At 35.5% G+C, this 14,239-nt stretch overlaps 1 protein-coding gene across 2 annotated transcripts in view; it reads right to left on the bottom strand.

Annotated features, from left to right (window-relative positions):
- The window catches only part of LOC145291178 (uncharacterized), a 60,615-nt gene that overhangs the window by 35,087 nt on the left and 11,289 nt on the right, over positions 1 to 14,239 (bottom strand). For both annotated transcript variants that reach the window (XM_080136778.1, XM_080136854.1), the window contains exons 3-7: positions 13,423 to 13,528; positions 9,813 to 9,935; positions 6,406 to 6,599; positions 4,164 to 4,409; positions 460 to 610 (exon numbers count right to left, since the gene is read on the bottom strand). In XM_080136778.1, coding sequence (XP_079992904.1) covers positions 460 to 610; positions 4,164 to 4,409; positions 6,406 to 6,599; positions 9,813 to 9,935; positions 13,423 to 13,528 — 820 coding nt within the window. The remainder of the gene's footprint in view (positions 1 to 459; positions 611 to 4,163; positions 4,410 to 6,405; positions 6,600 to 9,812; positions 9,936 to 13,422; positions 13,529 to 14,239) is intronic.

The following is a 14,239-nucleotide window of genomic DNA, read 5'->3' as shown; positions in this document are numbered from 1 at the left end:
TACTCTCTTTTTAACTAAAACAAATAGACCTTCCACAAACATATCTCTTTTGTGCAACAAGATACCATGAGTCTACTTCCCAACTAATTACAGCATGTCTAAAATACTTGTCAAGCCATCCTCTTGAATAATTCATTTTAATATTATTCACATTGTTTAACTCTTATTCTCAAGTGGTCCCCAGGCCTTGATAAATGGTGATCCAACAGTCAAAAAATAAATAAATAAATAAACAATTTCACCATCTAAATAAAAAAGGTCACCAGTAGGTATTTTTTCTTTAGGTCATCAGAAATGATAATCCTATTTGAAAAATTAATGTAATTCTAAGATTTCATATGAATATTAGTGCTAACATTGGTGAAGCATAGTTTTTTTTTCCTCATTTTATCATTTTTGATAGTAGTTGTACACAAGTAAAAGCGTAACATTAATGAAAAATTTTCAGAGATTACTTGCCTTTTAATAAAAATGGTTGCCGAATGTTCTGGCAGCGTTTACTGCTGGACTTTTTTCTTGATGAATCTGACAATACTGAACCCTGCGAACCATTCGACAGTATTCGCTTCAACTTGCATTCAAGTAGTTCCTGCCATTCAGACTGAAGTGCCTATCAATAGAAAAATAATTTCATTATTTACACTGTACCTGCTGGTGGTAGTCTGCCTAGACCAATTTTTTTTTGTTCATACAGATGCAAGACTGATTTTTTTTTTTTGTTAATATAGATGCAAGACTGATTTTCAGGTAACTGACAGTTTGACTTGTTTACTGTGTAGTGACTTATCAACTTGTTTATTTACACTGCACCTGCTGCTGGTAGTCTCTTGTTATTTTAAGATTATATCTTATTCTGTTTAACTTTAAACCTAGTTATGACTTCACAGGTAAATTCAAGTCACAGTTATGTTAAACATAAACACCAATCTATTTTCATAAACAAAAAAATTTCACTGCTGTTTAGGTTTCTAAAAATCCCTGGTGATTTTGAGATATGTTAGGTGTATAATTAGTGGGTTTAGGAGGCGTGTTGATAAATTAGTATTAAAATAAAATTAGATGGTTTGGCAAAAATGGTTAATTCAGCAATGTTAAGAGAAAATAATTGGTGTTGCATCTTTTTTTAAATATTGTGATGTATATCAATCATCATATTTGGTTTAGTGTTCATTTTTTTTTTTTTTACATGGAGTTCACCACTTATCAAGGCCCAATGGCCACTCGGGGATAAGGGTTATTGTGTGTGCAGTACTCAATGGGATAGTGTAGCAATAATATTGGAGAATTGATAAGGTGTCATTACTTGGGGGGGAGGGTTCATCAGGAATTTGTTTGTGTTGGACTTGAAGACATCCAGGTTGAAGTCGGGAGGGAAACAGGCAAGCGGAACAGAGTTCCACAGGCGTGCAGTTCTAAGAAAGAAGCTTTGTTCGTGGAATCTACGTTTTGATTTAGGCACAGATAAGGAGTGGGGAAAATTATTGACGGTGGTTTCAGCTAGTCGGGTGGTTTTTGAAAAATATTGGCGAGGGGGGGACTAGAGAATGGAGCTCAGACGAGCACTTGCCATGGAAATAACGATAGAAGAAAGACAGGCTCGCTACGTCTCTTCTGTGGGTGAGAGGCTGCAGGGTAGAGAAAAGGGCATCACCCACCAAGCCACTAAAGTCTATTTTGTACTCTGTCAAGGCAGGATAGGCTGTTTTTAGCAGCTCCTGCCCAGATGTGGCAGCAGTACTCAATCTTTGGACGTACTTGGCTCTTATATAGATAGAGAATTGCATCATTAGTGAGATATCTTCTGGAGCGGTAGAAGGATCCTACCATTTTTCCAGCGACTTTGGCCACAGACTTGATGTATGTGTTCCATTTAAGATCAGGAGTAACGGTCAAACCCAGAAGCTTATCAAAACATGGGGCCTCCCCTAGACGAGAGCCATCCATTTCGATTGATGCCAGATGGGGATCATAGCGTTTATGATGTAGAGATAGGAGCTTGGTCTTAGATGCATTAAAGGTAACCAGCCACCTCTTTCCCCACTGAACCACGCGCTCAAGATCAGAGGAAAGAGAATCAGAGAGAACATCATCATTTACGGCCTTTGATGTGTTGCCATAGATGGCCGAGTCATCAGCATAGATGTCAACGAAGGATTTTAGTATGTGTTTTGGGAGATCATTGATGTAGATCAGGAAGAGAGTTGGGCCCAGTATGGACCCCTGAGGGACTCTGGCATTAATACTGTGGGCCTCTGATTTCTGCCCATCAACCACTACTCTTATGAGCATATCAGAGAGAAATTTTACATGCTGGCATGTGTTGGACGACTTTAAGAAATTGATTTCCAAATTAATCTTTCTCTGTCCAGGTCTTTATTTATCCTTCTTTCTCTCAAGTTTATTTTTATCAAATCTTCCCATGCTTCTCCTTGCTCTTCTCTTGTAATGTCCAACATATAATAACGCAAGAACTCTAATTCATTATTTTAACATGGCCACACAATCAGAGTCTTTGGTTCTCCCAGTACTGCCCAGATTTAATCTTCCTTTAACCTAAGTCTGACTTTAAGACTCATTACACATCTATTGTATCATTTTTTATATCATTTCACTTCATGCAACACATGTCCTCAACCCTTACTGACCAGGTTTCACTTCTATACATCATCTCACTGTACACACATGCTTAATAGATTCTTTTCTTGACCGACATTAGTAACACTCTATTGGATAGTAATAACAGAAGTTCCTTGAATTTATGCCACCCATCCACTCCTAACTCTCGCAATTGCTCTAACCTGCGCTTCAATGGTATTACCAAAGTAACAAAACTTCGCAACAACTTCATTAGCTTTACTAATCATTATTCCAAATAATTATTTCAACTTCCACGTCATGTGAAAGCTATGGATTTGTATTTTACACCAAAGTTTGATTGTCAGATTTGTAAAAAATATTGTAAAATAAAACGTAAACAATTTATCTTAATATAATGGAGATTTGTTGTTTGTAATAAAAACTCAGCCATATTTCTCAAAGATATCACCATCTATATAAAGTTATGTATGCATATATGTTTATATATTTGTATGTACACGATTCAATACTGAACAGCTAATAGTTGAAGTTGTGTTTCTGGTGTATAAAAAAAAAAAAAAAAAAAAAAGTAGCAGGTCCAGTTCAGAGAGGAAAAGCCAAAGAAAACAAAGAGGAAGTGATGAAGATGGACTTGGTAGAAAGAGAAATAAATAAATACATGGCCAGAGATATCAATTTTACAGAGCTGTCCACGCCTGTAAGATTGAATAATATTTAGGTGTGCTTATTTTGTTCATAAATACACAGACTATATCTTGACAAAAACAAATATGGAATACAAAGACATACAGGGGAGAAGGGAGTTTATTCTAAAATAATGTTCATATCACAAAGGCTAGGCCTGCAGTGTCCTTGACTGACTGAACCATTTAGAAATCTGTTCTTCCTGATAATCTTAAAAGGGATATTCTTTTTTACAGCCATGATCAAATTTATCTTGCTCTACGGTTCAGACATTGATAATACAGCCAAATGTAATACTTGACAGAATATACAGAAAGACATTAGTAACATTGAACATCAGAAAACACCCACTAAGAAATACTCACATCGACAGCGCCCTCTTATTTCAATTTTGCTAAGAGAAAGAAAGCTGCAGCTTGCTGATAACTACTGGAGAAATAAGATAGCGACAGATAATGACTAACAGAGCTACTTGGCATTGCCCAGAACAAAACTGTAACATATTTCTATTAAAACTTATCTCTTTGCCCTCTCCATCTGTCTCTATATCTCTCTTTCCTTTAGAATCCTCTCTTTCTCCTCAATCCAACCCATTCCTCTCTCTAGGCATACACATGTTTACATACATACAATTCTCATCTATTTCTATTTCTCGAGGAATAAGTTGGTATAAGAGAAGTACCATGTGAAGTGATAATTCAAAGTTACTTTCCTTTAGTACATAAAATAGCTGGCACACCAACTCACCCCACCTTCTGGCGAAATTTGCACACACATACACCCAGACAACTGTCTTTTATATAATAGATTCAAAAGGTGGCATTTTGAGGGCTTCAACTTGTATTCGCTTTTCTAACACATGCAAACACTTATGTACTTACATCAGTGTGGTCAACCAGATCAAGTAGTTCCGGGTAAGTTGAATTAACGTTTTTAGAGAAGAGACTGCTCAGTTGCAGATAGAGGTCAAACAGTTTGCGTACAGACTGAAGTAGTTGAGAAAGAAGATCAATAAGTCGAAGTTGGATGACAGGGTCTACACATCGCCGGAGGTGAGTTGTCATTCCTTGCAGGGATTTGTATGCACTACGATAGGCAGCGACCAGTCGAGATTTCGTCCAATCCAGCTGGAAGAAAATAGATTAAAATTTTTTAATTGCAATAAAAATTAATAAAGAAAAAATATGTGTCAAATATTATCATATTCAGTTAAATGTCTGTTTTACATGTTGGCATGTGTTAGATGGCTTTTAGAAATTGACTTTTAAACAAACCTATCACTGGCCAGGGCTTTATCACTCTTTCTCTGAAATTCATCCTTATCGCTTCATCCCATGTTGTCCTTGGTCTTTCTCTGCGAACTGACCCCACTTCTTCAACTGTTCTACATCTATTAACTCAAACACTCATCCATACTTTCAATGTAATTAAACTAATGAAGTCTCCGGTTCTATACATATTTCTCTATACTGTCCAGATTCAGTGGCCATCAGAAATAAGCCTGCCTTTGTCACATTACGCATCTATCATAACATTCTCATTTCAGTTCTCTTGATGCAATGTATGTTCTCCAACTTGACTGGCCAGCTTTCACTTTCATATACCAGCACACTGCATACACATGTTTTATAAACTCTTCTCTTGGTCAACAATGGTAACACTCTGTTGGTTAGTAATGACAGTAGTTCCCTGAACTTACTCCATCCATTCTTACACACCAGTTCCTCCTTGCACTCCTAAGGTATAACTAAGCTAACAAAACCTCTGAATAAGTTGAATAGCCTCACAATTGAAATATACTTCACACATTTGAGTTCTCATCCATCTCCTTGTCTTACACTTCTTGCACATAATACATATAAATTGGTCATCCTCATTTAACTCATTCATATCACCTCCAACATGCATACCATGCCAGTTACCCTTCATTGTTGAATACATACTCATTGCTTGTAAAAACCTCCAACAGACCAAAAAGACAACCAAATAAACAATATGAATGATCTGTTTAACAAAGTTCATGTAGATAATATATTTTATTTTTTGAAAGTTACAAGACTTTACAAGAACATTTAAAAAACACAAAAATCTTGTTACCCATCTCCCAAATATTCCTACTAATATGTTTAAAATAAAAAAAACATATATATATACCGGCATTGGCCGGGTGTATGAAGGTGTATGCTGAGCAAAAAAAAAAAAAAAGGTCAATTTTTTTAGCTTTGACCCCTATTATGACCCCTTAACATTTATTGTTTTGGGCTCAACTCAAGTTATTACGTTAGATCCATGTCCAAGGAACCTATATCTAAAATTTCAAGTGTCTAGACTCAAAACTGTCGGAGGAGTTTGGTAGAGTTCTCAAAGGTCAAATCGTTGACCTTTGACCCCTTAACAGCCAAATTTCTGTCCGAAAACCGATCACATCGATTTCCCCAAATCTCAGTACCCTGTATATTAAATTTCGAGTCTGTAGACTAAAAATTGATAGAGTTATTGTGTAGGGAAATGTACACAGACAAACACACACACGTTCACTTAAAAATCTAGGATAAATAATCTTTGATGACATTAAATGACCTAACCGGATTGATACGCCATTAAAAAATCAATCAACCAAAATCTAGCATATAAACCGGATATAATTTTTTAACCTACCTAGAATTCCACTGAACTTCTTATATACTCAGTGCTGACATGTCCTACAAAAAACCTATCCACAACTGGAGCAGAGGAATTTTCAACACCACAACCACTGATTATCATTTAGGTCTTAACATTTACTCACATTCCTTTAGTTTTCATAAAATTATGACATACCTGGACAATACTTCTAAGATACAAACGAAAAATAACACACTCAGCACAGAGCCCTGATATATTCTCACTTTAACATTAAATTTGTAACTAAATGTGCTGTTAATTCTAACATGACTTTGGGCAGTTCTATACATTGTTTGAGCAACCTCCATCAATCAATTGCTTCTTATTTATGCAAAGCAAAGCCCACTAGACAACATCACTTGGCATTTTAAAAAAATCTTTCAAATAAAAAGGTAAATAAAATTAACTGATTAGAAAGTAGGAGAAACCTGATAATAAATAGAAAATAAAAGAATGTACCTTGTTTGAATGTAGCTGTGTGGTGCTCTTGTAATTGTGCAGCGTGTTTAATTTGCGCTCAACATCTGCAATTTGCTGTTGTACAATGTACACTTGTCTAGTGAGAGCTCTCAAAGCACCTTGTTCGTTGCTAATGTTTGTACACTCCTCCTCCTCTTCTTCTACTGGAAGGACTGGTTTAGGATCGTAACATTCTATTATGACAAGCAAAAAAATTAGAAAAATTTTAAATAATAAAACAAAGCAGAGAACCATTTCATTTTTTATTAAGGCTAAAATCCATTCAAGGATAAAGGTTAACGAGATCGATTATAAGCTTAATGATGATGAATATTATGATTGGATTAGAAATAATGAATGAAATGATGACTTATGAGGACGGTTTATGACAAGTATTTACAGACATTAGATTTGAAGATGACCATGTGGCAACTCTCAGAGAAGCAATTTTGTGGCAAGATATTCAGAGATGGAAAGTTTTGGAAAAAAAAAAAAAATGGAAATTTCATTTGTATGTCAGGCACTAGAAGAAAGAAAAATTCTTTTTGGTGGGTGGCAGTTTCCTAGATGTAGACAGTATTCTATCTTAGGACATATCATACTCTTATGTAGGTAGAGGACTACATCAGAAGTCAAAAACTTTCTGGAGCAGTAGAATGATCCAATCATTTTTCCATTTCAGATCTTGAATGAAAGTCAGTTCTAAGAACTTATCAAACAAGGATTCCTCGAAGAGAGAACTGTTCATTTTAACTGAGGTAACGCAAGGCTCCAAGTGTTGGTGGTGAAAAAAGAAAAGCTTGGTTTTCCAAGTAACAATTCAATCAGATGTTTCAAGTCAGATAAAAAATTTTAAAATATTGATCATCAGTGTTGTTCAAAGTGCTGCCAGAGACAGTTATATTATCAGCATAGATATAAACAAATAATTTTAGAATATGATTTGGAAGATCATTGATTAAGATCAGGAAGAGTGTTGATCTTAGAATGGATCCTTCAGGTATGCCAGCATTGATTTGATGTGCTTCAGATTTTTAACCTATCAACAACTACTTTAGTAGACTTATTTGAGAAAATATGGGCGAGAAAACATTACTAGATATTCCATAGCTAACAAGCTTGTGTAAAACTCTATCAAAGGCCTTTGATATGTCAAGAGCTATCACTCTTGAAACGAAGCCTACTTCAATTGATTCAGTAATCCTGTGTGATATTAACATATAACAGAACATCAGTTGTTGATATTGTAGGATAAAATCCATATTGTTTGTCACTAAGTACATTGTTTTGCTATAGAGATTAAAAAAAATGGTACTTGTACAGAATTTGAACGAAACATAACTAACTGACCACTCAGTTTTGCTCAGAACATGACATCAACTGCTGACTTTCACGGAGCATCGCAGATTATCAAAGCATAACAACGTTACTCAAGGAAAATACTGAAGAAAACATTTAAATATAATAAAATCATCAGAAAAAAAATAACGAAAATAAAAAGAAACAACGGCTTACTATAACAATTTCTGTTTTATTCTTGAAACAAATTTGTTTATGTGTGAAAAAAGAAAGTTGTATTTTTTCAACGATTTTTTTGTCAAACAAAATTGAACAAAATTAAGATAACCATTTTTTGTTTGTGTTTTTCATATTTGTTTTTTAAGCAAAAGTTTTTTTTTTTTTTTAAAAGCATTATTTTTTCCTGTAATATTTCCTTTTGCATTTTTTCTTTATTTTTGTAATTAATGTAAAGTAATTTTTTTTGTTATTTTTTTCTTTTCATGAACAATTTTTTCCTGTAGGGTGGAGTTGGGCAACAGTTTTTTTTTTTTTTTTTTTTTTTTTTTAAATTAAATTAAGAGTCGGGATATTCCCTTAAGATTAGAAAGATTTTTTTACAGCTGCATCACTGAGGGAAAACAAGGCTCTGAGTGTTGGTGGTGAAAGAAGAAATAAAGCTAGGTTTTACAAGTAACAATTACACCAGATGCTTCACCATACATACAGATTCTTTACCGATATAAGATGGAAACAAAAGGATCATTACCAAACTTCTTTCTCCTACAAAGTCAAAGAGATAACCATTGAGAAGCTCCTGGCTAGTCCCACATTACGTCCATTGCCAGCATTTCGTCCTGGTACATCTCCAGCCACATCCATCCTAAACAAATCATCTTTTGGCGATGAAGCACCTCTCGCCACAAGACATACAATTTTTCTTTGCAGCAATTAATCGTTTTGTTTGACAATATGAAATGACATCTTTCAGCGTCTGCAACACTTGATCCAAGGTGGAGATATTCATCTTGTATAAAGCTGTTAGGAACGGGCATTTGAGAATGTGTTGTTTACTTAATTAATTGATTTTTTGTTTTCTTTCAATATTTTCCCCAAAGATCGTCTGCTCCTTTGTCGTGCATTGATTGATTGATCAACATCTTACATCAGATTATAGCCAAACCCGAGTACATAAGGTCATACTCCGAGCAAAGTCAAGTGGACAGTTATGTCTGGTGCAAATTCTGCACAAGTACTGAAAAGATTGATCACAGATTCAAACAAGTTGATCATGACACACATGAGACTGCTTGGTTTGTACTGAGGTGTAGTAGATCGATCTCCAATATATGACGGTTGTTTGGTTGGGGGTTTTTTTTTTTTTTTTTTTTTTTACAGCATATCAACTCTTTTTAGGTCATTTAATACCAAAATCAGTCATTTTGGTAAAAGATTTTATGCTTCAAGTTCTTCATATCTGACGTAAATTTGAACTCAACCTCAGATCAAAAGTCTCAAACTCAAATCCAACTGTTCTCTTCTCTCTGCACTTTCCACACTGACACCCAAAATAAAGAAGACGGCTCTTTTATAGAGAGACCCAACCACATCTCATTTGCATACCCCTCCCCCCTCTCGTCACATCACATGATCATCAGTCCATAAATACCAGAGGGCGGCCATTTTTATTTTCTCTTTTTTTTTTTTTTCCTAACACGAGCCGCACGATGCATGAGGTAAGGTTCTTTACTTTTAACCACAATATCTTTAATTATTTATTTATAGCGTCTGATTTTTTTTTTTTTTGTAGAGAATTGTTTTTGACTTTTCAGAACATGATTGAGTTTTGCAAAGAAAAAAAAAAAACATTCATGTTTGGTGCATTTTTAGTCAATAAGCCGGTATCTTCTGACAGCCTGATCTGGTAGCACCAGCTCTAGTGTAAGAGGGAGAATATATATGCAGAATGAAAAAGGAATAAAACAAATGATAACTTTTAATTTGGAGTGGGAAAAATCTTTAAGATTTTCCCTGACATCATTTCCATCATATATACATCTATGGTGTGTACATTATCAATGAAATGATTATTATTATTATTGATGTCATAGTATTGAATATTTTTTTACCTTTAATGAGATTGTCGAGAAGATCTTTCATGTCCGTGAGTTGCTTACAGATCTCTTTCTGAAGATGTTGCATTTGTTGATTGTTGGATTCTTTGTCATGAGTTGGAGGTGAATTGGTTGTCCCTGAGAAATAGACTTTGAATTACTTTTACTCAAATTTCTCTTAATAATATTATTTAGATTATTTCAAAATAATAAAATAATTATGGAAAAAAATTAAAAACTAATGGATAAATTTAAGACATAATTAGATATATTCGAATGAGTGTAAAAACAAAGACAATAATAATCAGTTGGTCTAGCCTTAGTGAATAAGCTCATTATGGGAGAGATATCACTCTTTTCCTAGCATAAGCATGTGAAATGACAAGATTAAATTTAAGACATATCATAATTTGATTAAAATTAAGATGATAGAAAGGAATAAAAATTTGCATTATTCACACTATTTTTATCAGGTTAGAATTTGGAAATCTTCACTCATGAGAGTAGATTGTAGTGATGGGACGATTCCAATATTCTTATCTAATTCTGATAAAATTACTGATTCTGTTGTAAATTCACGATTCTGGTTCTTTTAAAATTTCCAAATATTTAGCTACCTCAAAAACTTCTGACTTTTTCCAATTTTGATTAATCGACCCAACACTAGTAGATTGTTCTCATTCCATCAGCCATTACTATATAAAAAAAGTTAATTCATCTTTTTCTCATTTATTGACACATCATCTAATAGTATTAGTTGCTAATAAGTTCTACATGACAATCTTCTGAACTCCAGTGTTGTCATTAATCAATGCATGCGTGTGCATGCTTAATACATTTAACCACAGTTCACCAAACAGGACAATAAACATACAAGAGACAGTTCTATAATGATAATAATAATATTCCTTGTCAGCATGGCACACCACAGATAGACATACCTTATTTCACTTACTTTTCATGTGGTTGTCACGCTGTAAATGAAGACATCTTTCTCCAAAAGAAACACCAGATACAGGTTATAATTTATATATAACTTTATTCCCACTTCCCTCAGAGTTTTCTCTTAATTTCTACATCTTTTCTAGTTGTGTCCACTGGATGCTTCCATGGACCACAAAGACACAATCTCTTCTGAGCCAACAACTTCAGTGGCTTGACTGAACCCTATCCATTAACCAACTAAAAAACATGACTGGTTTATGTTTTGTGAATATATAATAACCTTGATTCTTTGTTAGTTACTATGTGATGTAACCAGCTCATCTGTTTTGGTAAATATTGCTTTGCTAAACTAAAATTCCAAATCTTTTATTATAATTATTTTATTGTTTTAACTATTTACCTTCCAACATTATTCCATTATCAAAACATTTCAAACCTCAACAACATTGAACATATTACCATTCATCCCTGCTCCACTCGCTCCCTTGGGCCATCTGCTGCCGCATAGTAGTGACAATACTCAACAGATGCACCTAAAGAAGGCTAGAGGTTTTATTGTCCTAAACACTGTGAAAATAGTTTTTTACACATGTTGCAATTTTTCCTGCCTCTGTATATGACTATAGAAGCACAGTCTGTTAAATCCAAAGTAGCTGATCAGAGGCTTGGTTCCCACCAGTTTTGGCAAATAACAAATAGGATCCTGAACAGAAGTGTGCGTTCTATCCCAACCATTATCAGTGGACCAGACGTCATCTCGTCAGCATCAGACAAGGCCAAACTATTTGCAAAGAACTTTGCAGCTAATTCTACCCTATGCGACGAAGGCCATCAACTCCCCATATTTCCTCCTATAACACAGAACACACTAGGTAACATACAAATATCTGTGCATGAGGTCGCCAAGCTAATCAAGAACCTTGATTCCAGTAAAGCAACTGGCGCTGACGGCATCCCAATTATAGTGTTAAAAAAGCTTCAACCAGAACTTGCTCCCATACTTACAAAACTGTTTAAGTGTTGCCTTAAGGAGAAGTGCTTTCCGACTCCTTGGAAAACCTCATCAGTATGCCCTGTATTTAAAAATTCAGGTGATAAGTCATCTCTCTCTCAGTACAGACCAATAAGCCTCCTGTGTGTTATGAGTAAGTTGCTGGAATCCATATTAAATAGAGAAATAGTAAACCACCTCAGCAGAAACAATCTTCTTAGTGACACAATATGGTTTCCGCTCTGCAAGATCTACCGTAGATGTGCTAACGGTTATATCTCATAGGATTAGTGAATCTCTTGACAAAGGCTTCCTTTCTAGGGCAATTGCTCTTGACATATCAAAGGCCTTCGACAAGGTATGGCATAAGGGCCTACTTCACAAGATTTCCAGCTACGGTATAACTGGAAATGTTTTCTCAATCATTAAATCATTTCTCTCCGATAGCCTCATAACAGTAGTGGTCGATGGACAAAAATCAGAGGCCTGCAGTATTAATGCTGGAGTCCCTCAAAGGTTCAATCCTGGGCCCAACTCTCTTCCTGATCTACATCAATGATCTCCCTAAACACATACTTAAATCATTCGTTGACATCTATGCTGATGACACAACCATCTACGGCAACACATCAAAGGCTGTAAATGACAAAGTTCTCTCTGATTCTCTCTCCTCTGATCTAGAGCGCGTGGTTCAGTGGGGGAAGTCGTGGCTGGTTACCTTTAATGCATCTAAAACCAAACTCCTATCTTTACATCATCAATGCACTGCTCCCTATCTGGCATCAATTGAAATTGATGGCTCTCGTCTGGGAGAAGCCCCATGTTTTGACAAGCTTCTGGGTTTGTCCTTTACTCCTGATCTAAAATGGAACACGTGCATCAAGTCTGTTGCCAAGGTCGCTGGAAAGATGGTGGGATCCTTCTACCGCTCCAGAAGATATCTCACTACTGATGCAATTCTCTATCTATATAAAAGCCAAGTACATCAAAGGATGGAATACTGTTGCCATATCTGGGCAGGAGCTGCTAAAAAAGCCTATCCTGCCTTGACAGAGTACAAAATAGACTTCGTGGCTTAGTGGGGGATGCCCTTTTCTCTACCCTGCAACCTCTCTCCCACAGGAGACGTTGCGAGCCTATCCTTGTTTTATCGTTATTTCCATGGCAGGTGCTTGTCTGAACTCCAATCTCTGGTCCCCCCTCACCAATCTTTCACGAAAAACACCCGTCTACCTGAATCCACTGTGAAAATTTTTCCCACTCTTTATCTGTGCCTAAATCAAAAAGTGGATTCCATGAACCAAGCTTCTTTCTTAGAACTGCACGCCTGTGGAACTCTGTTCTGTCTGCCTGCTTCCCACCTGACTACAACTTGGATGTCTTCAAGTTCAACATTAACAAATTCCTAATGAACCGCCCCCTTAAGTAAACACTTCATCAAATCTCCACACTAACGTACTGTACTTGCAATAACCCTTATCCTTGAGTGGCTTCCGGGCCTTGATAAGTGGTGACCACGGTGTAAAAAAAAAAAAAATTCACTAATTTGATGTTTGGGTGTTTTGTGAACAGCTTTGATGCTTTAGAAACTAAAATATCAAAATTTGACTATACTTCATAAAAAATAAAAATGTGTTTGGAATTGGAGGTCTGCAAAGAAAGCTGGGGGGGGGGGACATAGCTACTCACGTGGGAGTTGGGATAGTGGAGTAGGTTCAGGTGAATTTCTTTGGTTAGAGATAGAAGAAAACTGAACACTTGCATTCCTCAGAGGTCGATTGCTAACTTCATGGACCTGTAAATCGAAAAAAAACACAAGTTGTGGTCATTCGATTGAAGCAAAATGTTAATTAACAATTAAAAATGTTAATTAACAATTAAAAATGTTAATTAACAATTAAGAATGTATGAATGGATACAAAATGAAATTTTTTTTTATTCTTTGACTCATTTAACATTATTTTTTCCTTGTTCAACGTTCAGACATTCCCTGATATTGGGCAAGCCCACTCACTCATTCTCACAGTTCAGCAAATCAACTGTCTCCAAATTCCAAATGGTGCAATCTTGTCCAATCACTTGCTTCCAAATTTTCTTTGGTCAGTCAAGCTTCCTGCGACTAAAGGCATCTATGCTTCTACAGCAGTTTGTCCAGAAGGATGAATGCTATATATGATGATACCAGCATAGTTGATATATGTCCTAAAGCTAACCTCTATGTTGGACAAATGTAGTCTGGATGAAGTGAGGAACAGTTCATTTTGTCCATGCTGCCCTCATATTTCAAGAAAAAGTAAATAACAATGTAAAAAGCCAATATAAGTGAATCAATGTTTTTTACCTCTTGCTACCAAATCATGCAGTCTGAAGATATCGGTTTTCTGACCTAAAATACACCTAAGATTTATGTTATTGTTTTTTTTTTCTTTTCCTTTGCAAATCGCAATCATGTTCTGCAAAGCTAAAAACAAAAAACAATGATTTTCCTTTACAAAACAACCGAACC

Source organism: Euprymna scolopes, chromosome 1 (genome assembly GCF_053919585.1).
Source record: "Euprymna scolopes isolate OS-2025 chromosome 1, ASM5391958v1, whole genome shotgun sequence".
NCBI lineage: Eukaryota > Metazoa > Mollusca > Cephalopoda > Sepiida > Sepiolidae > Euprymna > Euprymna scolopes.
Note: the sequence above shows the minus strand (reverse complement) of the source record. Positions and strands in the feature narration are given on the sequence as shown.